This window comes from Ambystoma mexicanum, chromosome 9 (assembly GCF_040938575.1).
Source record: "Ambystoma mexicanum isolate Mex_15411 chromosome 9, UKY_AmexF1_1, whole genome shotgun sequence".
Taxonomy (NCBI): domain Eukaryota; kingdom Metazoa; phylum Chordata; class Amphibia; order Caudata; family Ambystomatidae; genus Ambystoma; species Ambystoma mexicanum.
In genome coordinates this window covers 446,053,639-446,067,458 of record NC_090931.1, presented here as the reverse complement: position 1 = coordinate 446,067,458, position 13,820 = coordinate 446,053,639, and the positions used below count along the sequence as shown (strand labels likewise).

Below are 13,820 nucleotides of genomic sequence, written 5' to 3'. Positions count from 1 at the left end.
TGTCAGGATCAGGTGGGCCGTCTGTTCGTCAAATTGGGCAGACCAGATTGATCTGTTTGCGATGGCGGCAAACTCCAAATGCCAGTTTGCCAGTAGATTCCACTAGCCGAGAAGCCTGGGGGATGCTTTCGCCTTCCCGTGGGACGGGGTGTTTCTGTATGCGTTTCCTCATTTTGCTCTCCTGCTACGAGTCATCAACACACACTGTGTCAATGCAAGATGACGCTCCTCGCCCCGGCGTGACCAAGGCAGAATTGATATCTGGACCATCACAGCCTGTTGGTGTCACCTCCAGTCAAGTTGTCAGTGGTTCCAGGGTCTTCTCACCTGAGGAAGGCGCAATCTTTCCTCACCACCCAGGATCGCTGAACCGGAGGGCTTGGCTCCCGCAGCCTTGGAGTTCGGAGGTTGAGTTGCCAGCAGACTGCAGGGATGTCCTCGCCAAGGCCAGGGTGTCGACTTTCAAGTGCTACGCCATAAGTGGAAGCATTTTGCTACATGGTGCCAGTCGCAAAAGATTACCCCTCTGTGGGTCACAGCGCCACTGATCCTTCCGTTCTTGGCATCCTTGGCAAAAGCGGGTCTGGCGCATGCCTCCAAGATCTATCTGGCCGCTATCTACCACTACACTAGATCCCAAGGAAGATTCTCACTGTGGTCCCAAAGACTAGTCAAAGAGTTTCTCAAAGGACTGGTTGGATCTTTCCCGCTGGTGAAGACTCCTGCCCTGGCGTGGGAACTCAACATGGTTCTGACAAGGCTCATGGGGCAGGGGGGGCCTTCGAGCCTATGCATCAGACCTCACTCAAGTTGCTTTCGTGGAAGGTGGCATTCCATGTGGCCATCACCTCAGACACGTAGGTGAGATCCATGCCCTATACTGCAATCAACCGTATCTGACTTTCCATGAATCAAGGGTGGTACTGCATACGCACCCCTCTTTCGTGCCGAAGGTTCCATTGGAATTGCACCTCAACAAGCCTTTGGTGTTAACCTTCGCCGCCTGAAAGAGCCTTGCAATTGCTGGACATTGCCTGTGTCCTGACACGCACAAAGAGTTTTCGGAAGACTTCACAACTATTCATGAACTTTGGTCCTGTGAACCATGGAAAGTCCCAGATCAAGTTTTTCATTTCAAGGTGGCTCTCTAGCTGGATCAGGCACTGCCATCAGTTGGTGAACCAACCGCTTCTGGCCGTCTGCGAGCCCATTCCACCAGAGCAATCGCTGGGATGCTGGCATTCCTGTCTGGTATGCCCCTGCTGGACATCTGCAGGACTGCTATGTGGAGGTCCACGCACACCTTCACAAGGTTCTACTGCATCGACAGGGATTCCAGGGAGGAGTCCAGAGTCGGCCAAGCAGTGCTACGCAACCTGTTTGCATAAGGTGAGGCTGTTCCAGAGGAAAGAGTTAATTGCGTCTGTTGAGCCTTGCCACCTCCCGTGGTTGTATAATGTTATACTGCTATGTATTCATTATTCATGAGTGTGAATCCATGCCAGACACCATGCTGGAGAAGTTTTAAATTACTTACCAGTAACTATTGTTCTCCAGCATGGGACTTGCATGGATTCACATGCAAACTCTCTCTCTGCAGCTCTTCTTGGTCATACTTCCACTTTACGTGCTTAGCAAATCTAAAGATGGCTGCCAGAGGAGGGGCTTAGGGAGAGTATGGTCATTGGATGGGGGCATTATGACCCAGAGGACAGTGATTGGTGTAGAGGAGAAATGGTTTTAAAGTGTAAGTGAAACCTTTTCTCTTACCAAGGATTCCCACGACTGGGAATATTCATGAGCATGTGAATCCATGCCAGACCCATGCTGGAGAACAATAGTTACAGGTAAGTAACATAAACCATCTACCACTGTTGGAGTGTAGGCTGTGTTAATTCTGAACTGAGGGGGCAGTCGAATTCCCAAGATAAAAAAAGGGGACCCTATGGCATAATTTCTATTTTAGAGGCATTGTGTTTTAAGTCCCATCCCCTCATCCAATCTTCAACATTTAGGCATACGATAGTTTGAGAAACTTCAAATGCAGTTACTTCATTTATTTATTAATGCCACAAAGCAGGTAACTTGCGTTTTGTGGTAAAAGCCGCTTTTGCAGTCCAGTAACGTTTGATACGTTGCAAGCTTTTTTAACCACAATCTAAAGTATATCCTTTATGCAGCCTTGTTTATGCGTCTTTATTAACTAAGCAGAGCCTAGAATAATGCCTTATGGGAATTCAGAAAGAACATACTTTGCACTTAAGGGTTTAATTTCAAATGAGGCTAGTAAATTGGAGTTAACTGTTCCTAACTATACTCTTTCTGGAAGTAGTCTACTTTTGAGCAATTGCTTTGTACTTTTCAGTGAAGTCTGATGTGTTTTCCTTTTGTCTTCTAGGTGACTGAACTCAACGAGCCGCTCTCCAATGAAGAGAGAAACCTATTATCTGTTGCGTATAAGAATGTGGTAGGGGCAAGACGCTCCTCCTGGCGAGTAATCAGTAGCATCGAACAGAAGACTTCAGCTGATGGAAATGAGAAGAAGATTGAAATGGTGCGAGCTTATCGCGAGAAGATTGAGAAAGAACTGGAAGCTGTGTGTCAGGATGTGTTGAATTTGCTGGACAACTTCCTGATAAAGAACTGCAGTGAGACGCAATACGAGAGCAAGGTCTTCTATCTGAAGATGAAGGGAGATTACTATCGTTACCTTGCTGAAGTGGCAACTGGTGAAAAGAGAGCAACAGTTGTCGAGTCATCAGAGAAGGCTTACAGTGAAGCCCATGAGATCAGCAAAGAGCACATGCAACCTACCCATCCTATTCGATTAGGGCTGGCACTTAACTACTCTGTGTTCTACTATGAGATCCAAAATGCTCCTGAGCAGGCATGCCATCTGGCAAAGACTGCATTTGATGATGCTATTGCTGAGCTAGACACCCTCAATGAGGACTCCTACAAGGACTCTACACTCATCATGCAACTTCTTCGTGACAACCTAACGCTCTGGACAAGCGACCAACAGGACGACGATGGAGGAGAAGGCAACAATTAGACCTTTTGAGGACTGATGGCCGCACGCTGATGCTACTACCGCAGTCTTTAATTTTTTTCCCACGAGTGGGGGGGTCAGGGTGGGGGAGGGCAGAGGAAGGGTAACCTTTCTAGGGTGGACCCCACCACCTGTCTTGATTGCCTCTTCGACATTTTGCCAAAATACCACTAGTGGAAGTCAGACTGGCTGTGCTGGTGTGGAATGGCAGCCACACACTGGCATAAAGGACTGCAGTTTATAAATACAGGTGGAGCTGTTTTTTAATTTATTGCTAGGAAAAAATGGGTTTAAGATTAATATGGACTGGAAATGGCCCTAAACGAAAAATAGTTTTGTAGTTCCAGTAAGTTTACTTTTTTTGCGGTTTGCTTATCTTTTTGTCTCCTCCATTTTTAAGTGCCATACTGTGTTTTTATTTAAAATGCCTACTAGCTGACAGTATTAACCATAAAGCAGCGCACTGTTTGCAGCTGTAGCATCAAACAGTTAGGTATATGGGTCTTGGTGGTAATCTTGAGTTGTCCGCCTTACCACATAGCACAAACGGGCATATTTAACTGACATTTCCTCCCTCCTAAAGCCAAAAATCCATTCCATTTTCCGTAAAAGAAATTGACATAAGCTTGCAGTGTCTCTGTATGTAGTTTAACCATTTTACATTTACATTAAAGCACGTTAAGCTGTTGGAAACGGTCACATGGGGGGCGAGGAAACCTTCAGATCTGTATGTCCTGTTCAGTTAAGATTTATATCGGGTGTTGTCTTTTAAACTTTGGGGTATTTCATTCCACTGTTCATTGTATTTTCACTTGCGTTGTGCCAGAATCTTTCTAGTGCATTCAAGTGATGCCCAATTCCTTCATGTATCAAAAAAGCTGATGCTTTTGCTTTTGATGTAGTAACTTAAACTTAGTGTAGGTCGTAAAGCGTTTTCAGTTTTCTCAATTTCAGTACGTTTTATTCTGAAAACAAAGACGCTGTCTCTTGATGATACTAACCAGGTCACCTGTAACAAAGTTTGACTTGTCACGTTTTCAATAAATGCTGGCGCGATTTACAGCATTTCTGCCTCTGTTGGAGTAGCTGAAGAAAGCGTAATATTGCTTCACAGCCTCCCTTACTAAATAAAGAAAAAATAAAAGTATGGTGCTGGAAAAGCATTAGATGATTCATGCGCTTTTGTCATTTGGAAATTGATACCAATTGCATCCCACGCAAGTGTGTCGTTCATACACTCAACCAAAGCTCCATTTTGTAGATGTTCTGCAGGGCTGTCTTGTATGTTGTGTGATGTAATATGCTAGTGTCTTTAATTTTGATTCAGGTGGCAAACTGCCGTTCTGAAGGGGCATTGTGGTGTAATGTTAAAGTGGACATATTTTGCTCATGGTGTCATCCATTCATTTATGATTTTAGGGTTAGTTGACCCTAATTTTATTTATTTTAATTTTTTGAGGATGAATTGCTTCTTTCTAACTTTATTTTGCTGTATTGGAATGTTGATCTAAAAAAGGATAATTCTTGTATACCGTGGCTTTGGACTCCTAGATGGAGGTTAATCAATTAGTTAGATAAACCATCTTTCCACCACTATTGCCTTTTGTCACCCTCTGTGCACCTAACTTCAATTGTCAGCAGTATCCACGTAATGCGGTGGTGACTGGTCAAGCAGTGTTCTTAAAATAGCAGTATGAACTGGTGTGTGATTAATGTCACTTCTACTGGAGCCAGATGCCATCTGCAATAGAGCAGGCAATTGTAGGCGTTGGGGTGAATACAAAACGCCAATATAGTAGTGAAATTTGAGGGAATATTTACCCCTAGATGAATCTTCTGCATTACCTCTGTTGAAGAAAGTGAATATACAGTTTAGTGAAAAGTCCATGATGGCACACTGCTGAAGTGTCCAACATCTTATCTGTTACAGGTGCTTGCTCTGTCCAGGTCTAGGTCATGCGATCATTTTATGTTCCATACACCTTCACTTTTTTTTTATTCAATCAAAATTGATCCAGCATTAAAGTAATATACTTTTGAAATAATATTGATTTTCATATATATGAATGCAGAGCTTCAAATCTAGACTAGTTTTGTTATCCTAGCAATTGCCACGACTTGGTCTTCATTTTCTGTGGTTATTTTTGTGCGCACTGGATTGTTGACAAGTTTGCATATGGTATACTGCCAGTAGGAAAGTCACATTTGATTCAGCTTTTATTAAGACCGAAGTTAATACTTTTCCTTTTCTGATTGATTCTGGTTGCACGTTTTCTAGTTTCCCTTTGTTTTGATTGGACCAGCTCTGCCATTCAAACTATGGCTATTGGACTAGTGGAGAAATGGCCCTCTTCAAGCCAGATTGTCATTCAAAGTTCTATTGGCTAGGATGCAATGCCAGTTTTCAATTAGATTGGCTTGGTCGGTGCTTATTAAACATCAGAACCTATACAGAGATTGATTTTCAACGCCACGCTATTCAGTTTGGTTTTCAGTGTAGTTGTGAAGTTGTTCATCCTGCAAAGGAGCTCTGACAGAAATTCCATCTACTATAATTCATTCCTGAGTTGACCTAGTCCTTCAGGTAAATGCTCAGGTTCCTGTAATGAAAAGTATGTCAGCTTAACTGAAATCTACCTGTGAAAGAATAGAAGTGAAGTCTTTGTAAGCATTGTAAATTGGGAGAAAACTTACTTTCTGGAGTGCTATAAACCTGGAAGTGAAACACATTTTGAAGAATCCTTTCCTAAAAACATACCTTTTGGTTATCTTCCGATTAGAAGTATCAATGTGGTACTGGACCTGCCAACCAGAAGGGCTGATACAATTGATACCAGGAGGGTTTATACAAGTAAGTTTAGATTCTGTTGGTCATATTGCACGCTGCAAGCATGTCCTTCCTTTAGAAGTAGGTTCTTAATGTAACTCAATTGCAAGGCAGTGCATGTTGTTAAAAATAAACTGTCTTAAGACAAAAGAGAAGTTGGACTTTTTACAGAGTGAAGTTCTTAGAATGCTCCTCTTTTCTAGTCCACTGTTTCCTGCTCTTGTCTAGTACCTCTGAATATTTTTTTCCAAGTGGTGATTCGCTATATTCTTCATTTGAGTATTTTCGCCCATTACCCCACCCACTTTTATTTGCTTTGTTGCTTCTCCTTTAAAGAACTGCATTCAATGTAAAACCAATATGGCAGATAAGCTTCTATATCAAGGAATACACTTGATCTACATTTCAAAGGTGACGCTGTCTGACCCTATTGAAAATGCTGCTGATGTGTGGACTTGCTTATAAGGTACACATCCACTGGTCCCGTCATAACTTCAAAGTTGATCTGACTTAGTAATCCCCAGACTCTCTTCTGTTCTGTCAACCTGCTAAAAGCTGCCTCCTGTTCATATTTCGACTTCTTGGCAGTTGTTAACCTTTCATTTATGTTTTTAAATGGGTTTCTGATTTTTGGAGAATTTATGGTGCCTTCAGCATCCAAGAGTCCTCTAGGCCACTGGATTTCTGGTTCTGAATGCAGTCAGAATTTGTTTTGCGCTCGGCTTTCAAAAAGTCTTTAAAAGCCTCAGGCAAGCAAATGTACAAGACCACTTGTTCACTAGCTCGTTAGTGAGGGTAAAGGCACTTTTTCTCAAGAGGATGGAGAAACAGTTTGCCAGATCCTCTATGTGCCCTCAAGAATTTGTTCGCAACCTGCAGTGGTGGGACTTTTAATTGTGCTGCAACGTAAGTCCTCTCAATTGAATCGATGATTGTCAGGAAGTGGAACAGCACCTCCCTTTGCCCTCCCAAAGATTGCACTTGTTAAACAGTGACTAAAGCACTTTCCTCACTCCACATGCCACTAAGGTGGGTGGAAGGGTGTATGATTAGTGCCCTAACTCGTAATTTCACATCTGAGCAGGAAGGGTCTGATTGTGGTGCAAGCGTTTGTAAAATGCGTCAGTTGACTGCATTCTTTCCTTCTGATAGTCAAAAGGTATCCCGTTTTGGTTACAAGAAAATGCCACCTCCATTTGCTACAAAAAGGAGCACGAAGGAAGTGAGGTCATCATCCTTGCTAAGGGAAGAATAGTGACCCTTATCACAATCCACCAGTTTCTAGGGAGGACTTCTTAAACTGCATTTGCTGGAAGACCACAACTGGGTAGTTGTACCGCAATGTATTCCAGTGCTGTTTAAGTGGTAACCTGACTGGCACCTTTTTGTAACCAGTGTAACACAAAACGATGAAATATTTAACATGCAAGCTCCAATAACTGGAATTTTAGGGCACATTTTTTTTTTTAAATCAAAATATTGTATACGTTTTTCTTAAATTGCCTCAACAATGCCAATTCGATATAAAATAAGCACCTCTAAATGACTGCTCCAATATTTGTGGCCTGGCCTGCTGCAAACATTGCACGAGACTTGTCTGATTGCTTTTATTTTTTTCAGTGTTTTTCATATAAATTTACTTTTCCCAGTTTACTTTGAAGGGGGCTTATTTAAATCAAATTGACCGTGAGCCTGTTTTGAATGCTTGTTTAACCTTTGTTTTGGCTTCATAAAGTAGACTAGGTCAACCGTAAGGGTTTATTTTGTGCAGCAGCTTTAATGGCACTCGCTTGTGAACGTTGTTACCATACAGATAAAGAAGCCATGTGATATTTGAAAGTAGGATGTGCAATAATAGAATATCCTTCACATGATTGGTAGAATTTAATAACATATTGTAGCCTCCTGCCAATGGCTTACATGTCCAAGTCTAATGGCCATCTAGCACTTAGTGAAAGGGCTCCGGCACATAATGAATGAAGGACGAAGGAATATAATGGCCGGTCTAACATGGCAAAAGGTTCTTTATGTCAAAAGCCCATTTCAGTTGTGGTTAGAAGGTGCTACTTAATCTGGAGAGACAGAGATATTAAGACTGATTTCAGTACACCAACATTTGTTTTGTTGTGTATTTGCATCCTGGCTGCTCATGATTAAACATTTAAAATTGTTGTTGAAAGCAGTAAGGTTAAATGTCTCTAGATAATCCTTCCAAGAGTGAAAGGCATGAAAATATATACATTTTTGATACTTTTGTTTAGGAAAGGAAATATTCTGAACACAAAAACTAATGAAGTCTGTTATTGAATTTCAAAGGCCATAACTATCATTTTCATTAAAATGTGATCTTTATTAGTGGCAACTATTCAATAGAGCGGTAGTGTTTGCTCATGGAAAGATGTTTAAGGTCACTAGGTTTACACGCACCCATCTCTTGTTCTAATAACTACAAGCACTCTTAAAATCATCTGACTGATATTGAATGGGCACTTTAATTTGGCCTGCACCCTCAATCTCTCCCCTGAGGTTTAGTTGTAACTGCTTGTAGCAAAAAAGACCTTGAGGGTTACTGAATGTTAGCCAGTCTGTCATCCCTTGCAAATGTATTCTTCCTTTTTACTCAGGGTTCATAATGTACAGGAGCATCTACATTCTTTCTCAAATACAGTGAGATCAAGTACATGAGAGTAATTTGGACCATTCTGATGTATTATTTTGATTGACATGGTAATACCTACGATAAGTAGTCAAGTACTTCTCTTCCATTTGTTAAATTTGAAGCTGAGAAATATAAGTGCTTCAGACCATTTTCATTTTGTTGGTAAACAAAAAAAATAGATTTGGTATAGGATAAATGGAAGGCTGTGTTGGGGTAAAATGAGTGGCTGATCCTATAAGAGCAACAAAGTCACAATAGTTATACGTTGAAACATGTTATGGTTGCTCATAAACCAGAGCCTGCTAGCCCTTTGTAAACAAGGGCACAACTTGGTTCTCTGCATTTTAAGAAAGGGGAACATTTTGAGGAAGGGCTTTACATTTAATGATGGGTTGTTTTGCTGCCTACAAATACGTTTTGAAAGGCATCTTTTGAAAGATCTACCCCTGTACAGGAAGATTTTGTTTTTCTTTTTTTCTCAAATTTAGATTGACCAAATCTGCCAATCAGCTCAACTAGAGGTGGAATTTAAAGCTGAACTACTGATTGTAATGTATGAATTCCAATAAATCTCCGGGAGTAGATGGATAATAGTTTAGTGAGGACTGCATTTGTGTGTTCATACCAATTATATCCATTATATTGAAAATCATAAAGCGTCAATCTATAAATTGTCTCATAACCAGGCCACAGCTATACAATGCTGGCACAGTACTGAATCGAGAGGGAGATCTTGGCAAGTGTTTTCCAATAGACACAACAGTCACTAAGCACTTAATGCCTTCAAGCTAAAATGAGAATTGATCAACTAAAACTATGACACATCTTTTGGAAAAATCTATTTTAAAAAAATTATCATGCTTCAGTATACTTGAAGGGGTGTATCAAAGTGGAGGTATTAAGAGTGACCATTTTTTGGGAAAGCTTAAAATGTAAACTAAAGCAGTGGATTTTCAAAAATGTTTGCTCATGCTCTGGATATGCAAATGGCAATACCAAAAACATTTAAAATCGTCTCTTTTCCGCTGCCAACACTGTTGTGTTGCCTTTAATAAAATGTGTAACTGTTGGCGAAACGGGCTGGGAAACATGCATCCAATACTAAAATTGGCAAGGAACTTGGTTTCATCCATCTAAAATAACAACATTTAGTGGATGTCTGAATTTCTGCAACATAACTAGTATTAGCCAAACTCTCTTTTAGCTGGTTGATGAAGCAGCAACAGGAATGGGTAGATGTGCATTTCTAGTAACTTGGATTGCCTTGCAGAAGCCACGCCAGATTTTTTATTAATTCAATGATTCCCTGAATGGCCTCTGTGTGGGTCAAGGGGCCTTCATGGTCACTGAGAAACAACATATAATGTTGTTGTTGGTGTGAGAGTAGAAGGATAAAAGCAAGTTTTAAGGTTTGGAACCATAATTGGATTACTTTGCCAGATACAGAAAAATGTGATGTACAAGATAAAATTATCTGCCTTTCATACAACCAAGATTGTATTGAAATGCAAGTACTGAAGTGGCATATGTCACATCTGCCTTCCTTGGGCCTTTCCTTTTTAGTTCTAGAATATTGAAGGCTTTTCTGCGCAAGAATGTAGGCTGGCCCAAAATATTTCTATTTCTGTAAGGCATTAAAAAAATTCATTTTATTTAAAGAATTTGTGATTGATAGGGTTTACTCTATAACAAGGGTTACGATTAACTCTCCCTTCTGCGTGACTGGACCTTACAACTATCATGGACAGACAGTCTTGCTTAGAGTCTGACAGTAGGTGCACACTGTATATACTACAGTAGTGTCACTTCACACATAGCCCTGCACCACTGAGTCCCATTTTCCAAGTCCAGGATACGTTCCACTAAGACATGGAACTCTGATGGATATGGAAGGTCAATCACTGACCGAACTTTGGTAAAAGAAATATACTAAAGCATGAAATGTAAAATCTCTTCAACTTCAAAGTCTGGATTGAATGACTTCTGTCTAAATCTCTGCAATTGCACCTTACGTACCTACCCAATCACACATCTATTTCAAAGTAAGAGTCCGCAATAATGTCCATTAAGCATCTCTACTGGTGTTCAGCACAAATATGCAGGTTGAATCCTTGAGAGTTCAAGGTCCTTTTCTCCAATTTGGCAGGTTATCTTTCAAGCCCATGTGTTTGCTGTTTCAGGCATTTTCTTTCCTGCAACAGTCTTTTTAAAATGTAAGCCAAGGGGAGATGCAAGTCTTTATAATTGTTCATTTCTTTGTGTTAAGGTAGTTCTGCGAACACATACATCCCTTCCAAAGTGGATATTGGAACTCCATCTCAATCAGATTATCCTACTAAACATTGTTAACCTCAATCTTGAGGAGAGAGTTTTTATCACTTCATAATTCAGTGGGGCAAGCGGTGTCCATGAAGGGCAGAGCTTGATGGAATGTTGCTTGTAAAAGACAATGCCACAAAAAAGGCAGATCAAGCTCTGCCGGGATAAACAATACCTCTGATATTTACTGAACAGCTACTTCTAGATCAATCATCACTTTTGAGAAGCATTCATAATTAGAGAATGTGCAATATATTTTAAAGTGGGTGTTGTCTTTCAAACATGTTCAGTTTAGCATCCATCTTGTTTCACAACGTCCAATTTGAAATGTGCTTTACAGATCACTTCTATGGCACCATGAGTATTCTCCAGAAAATGAATTGGTACTTTTCTCGATTCTACTCCAGTTTTGGTAAATAACAAAAAATAATGGTCTATTGAAGACCATACTAATGAAGACTGCCAAATCTACTGGAAGCAGAAATGATTCCCTCATTTTATAGATCTGAGGAAACCATCTTCACTGGCGAGCTGTTAAAGGTATGTATATTCCTTTTGTGTCTGATGATCCCACTAAACATATGGCTGTGTACCACGTTTTTTCCAAAACGGAAGCATTTCAATGAATTGCAACAATTGATTACATGAAACGCTGGAAACAGCCACAAGTTCATCTTTTTGGCTTTAGGCTCTTTTAGTGTCTAATGCCATATGTAAACATCCACGTAAAAGGCCACATAAAATTGTGACATGCTGGGTATGGAGTTGAAAAAAACATGTTCGCCACAAAAATCTGTAGGAAAAAACACCTGTAACCAGAAACATGCAGTTTTGAACTAGTCCGTGAAAAGGATTGGAGAGTAAAGTGTGTGGTCTAGGTTTGTTTTTATGTATAAAAACACACACCTTATATATTTCTATTTTTAGCATTGCACTGGCTATTTCAAAATCCTAACCTCTTTACCAAACAATGTTTTATTTCTGTTGTAAAGGCTCCTTGGGTGAATTACTTTGAATGTATAATACGGAATATGTGCCTACATTAAAGCTTTTCACAAAGCTGAACGGAAATGTGGTTGCTTTAGGATTTAGATTGTATATTTTAGGGAAAAGGAAGTGTTTTGGAAGCATGACGAGCCATTACAAATGTATGAAATTGTGTGTGATTGAATAATAGGGTGTGGCATACTATCCAAGGAGCTTAAAAGATAATGCTTTGAGGTATGGGGCAAGGGGTAGAAGTATTGAATAGAATCCTTTGACCGCAGAACCCCAAGTTACTTTGAGCCATGCTCAAAACAAGCCGCTTTAAAGACTACCTCTGATACTTAGTGGCCATGTCCTGAATGATCAACCTTTGCTACCTAATCTATTTTATTTAGTTGACATAAATGTCTGTTTTCCCAGCCTTGTTTTGGATCAGTGTTCAATCTCAATAGAAATCTGGTTAAGATGTGCCTCCTTTTATCATTAAGCTACATATTCCCATTTCTAGAAATGAAAGCATTCCGAAGCATGTAGTGTTGGAATTGTGGTAAGCAAAACTGGAGAAAGATGGTTTGCTTTGTAGAATGTGGCCATGTTTAGCAAACAGCACATTCATCAGCAAGATAATTTGCATAGTGGTGGAGGAAAGGTGGTGGTGACATATGTAGACCAACCTTTACAACTGCTAGATGGTCTCATGCCTCCTTTTTAGTACAACCTTAAGTGGAATCGCCCTGCCTGAAAGAAAATAAGAGGCCACAATGGCAATTGTTCATGAATGATTTCAATTACCCAAAAAATTATTTGGCGTTTAAAATGTTCTTGCCTCCCCCCCCATCAGTAACATCTTCATTTTATCCATGAAGAAACCTTTTGTCTACCATTATTTCTTTATAATTTACTGGAATTACACAACTATTTGCTTCATAGTTTAAGCTCTGGTTGCTGTGGGTAACAAACAAAAGATGTCACGAGGGTTAGTGGGGAAATGGGAGAAATTGATTTTAAGCAGCGTGAATGATTTTGTTCTAGTTTAATTTTCAGAATTGCACTTGCCTATGATACCCATCTCAGTATAAAAGGATTACTGATGCATTACTCTCAATGATACAATATTGTGCATGCTAGTGTTGTATTTCTAAACGGTAGCTTGACACTTATTAATTCATGCTGTAGATGTTATGTATTCTTATGACTAAAAACTAGTCCGAGATTTCTAAAGCTTTTCTTTTTCTAAATGTTATTTATTTCCTTTCTTGTTGGAGGGGTGAAGTTTACTCTGCCAACCAGTAATCGTATCAATGGAACTGTTATGGATGTTGCTGTAGTGACATGCTATCATTGTGTACACAGTTTATTTAACAAAAGATAATAATCCACACCAAAAAAAATGCACAAAACACCAGTGTTTAATTTTAATGTCTGGTGTTTGTCACGGTGAAAATGTAGTAGTGTAGGAAAATGTTTTTTGAATGAGCTGATGTTTCTGCTTTCTTTGTCATGCTATGCAGTGAACTATTTAAGATCTGACCAGTGATTCTAATTTTTTCCCTTTTTATTAATTTTTCCCCAACTGTTCCTGTTGGCGATTATTTCTCACACGGACCATTCTTAGCAGTTTTTTCCTCAGTGATGGAATAACATGAATGAGAGTAATTATGTAGCCGTCGCACATTGAGCAAATAAACGTACAGATCTGATGTTATCAGTTGTATGTATTGTTATTTTGCCCCTGTTTAATTCAGGGTATTGGCAGACTTCCTGACTCGAGTTTTAATCTCTGCATACCTACCAAGAATTCCCTTCTTTGACCTTATCTGTAGGCTTGCACAGATGTTTTGGACTTTCTCGGAAGCAAGTGCTATGAAATGGTTTTTCTTCTGAACTTCCACTTGTACTCCGGAGAACCCCGGCCAGCCCATAGAGCCGAGGTTTGCTCCGAAAGTACATTAAGCCGAGATAGCTGCACCCTTGAG

General features: G+C 40.1%; 1 protein-coding gene across 1 annotated transcript in view; it reads left to right on the top strand.

Moving 5' to 3' along the window:
- Nucleotides 1-13,549, top strand: part of YWHAG (tyrosine 3-monooxygenase/tryptophan 5-monooxygenase activation protein gamma) — a 196,970-nt gene extending 183,421 nt beyond the window's left edge. Inside the window, exon 2 of the mRNA XM_069614952.1 lies at nt 2,399-13,549. Coding sequence (XP_069471053.1) covers nt 2,399-3,055 — 657 coding nt within the window. The 3' untranslated portion in view covers nt 3,056-13,549. The remainder of the gene's footprint in view (nt 1-2,398) is intronic.
- The last annotated feature ends 271 nt before the right edge of the window (nt 13,550-13,820 follow it).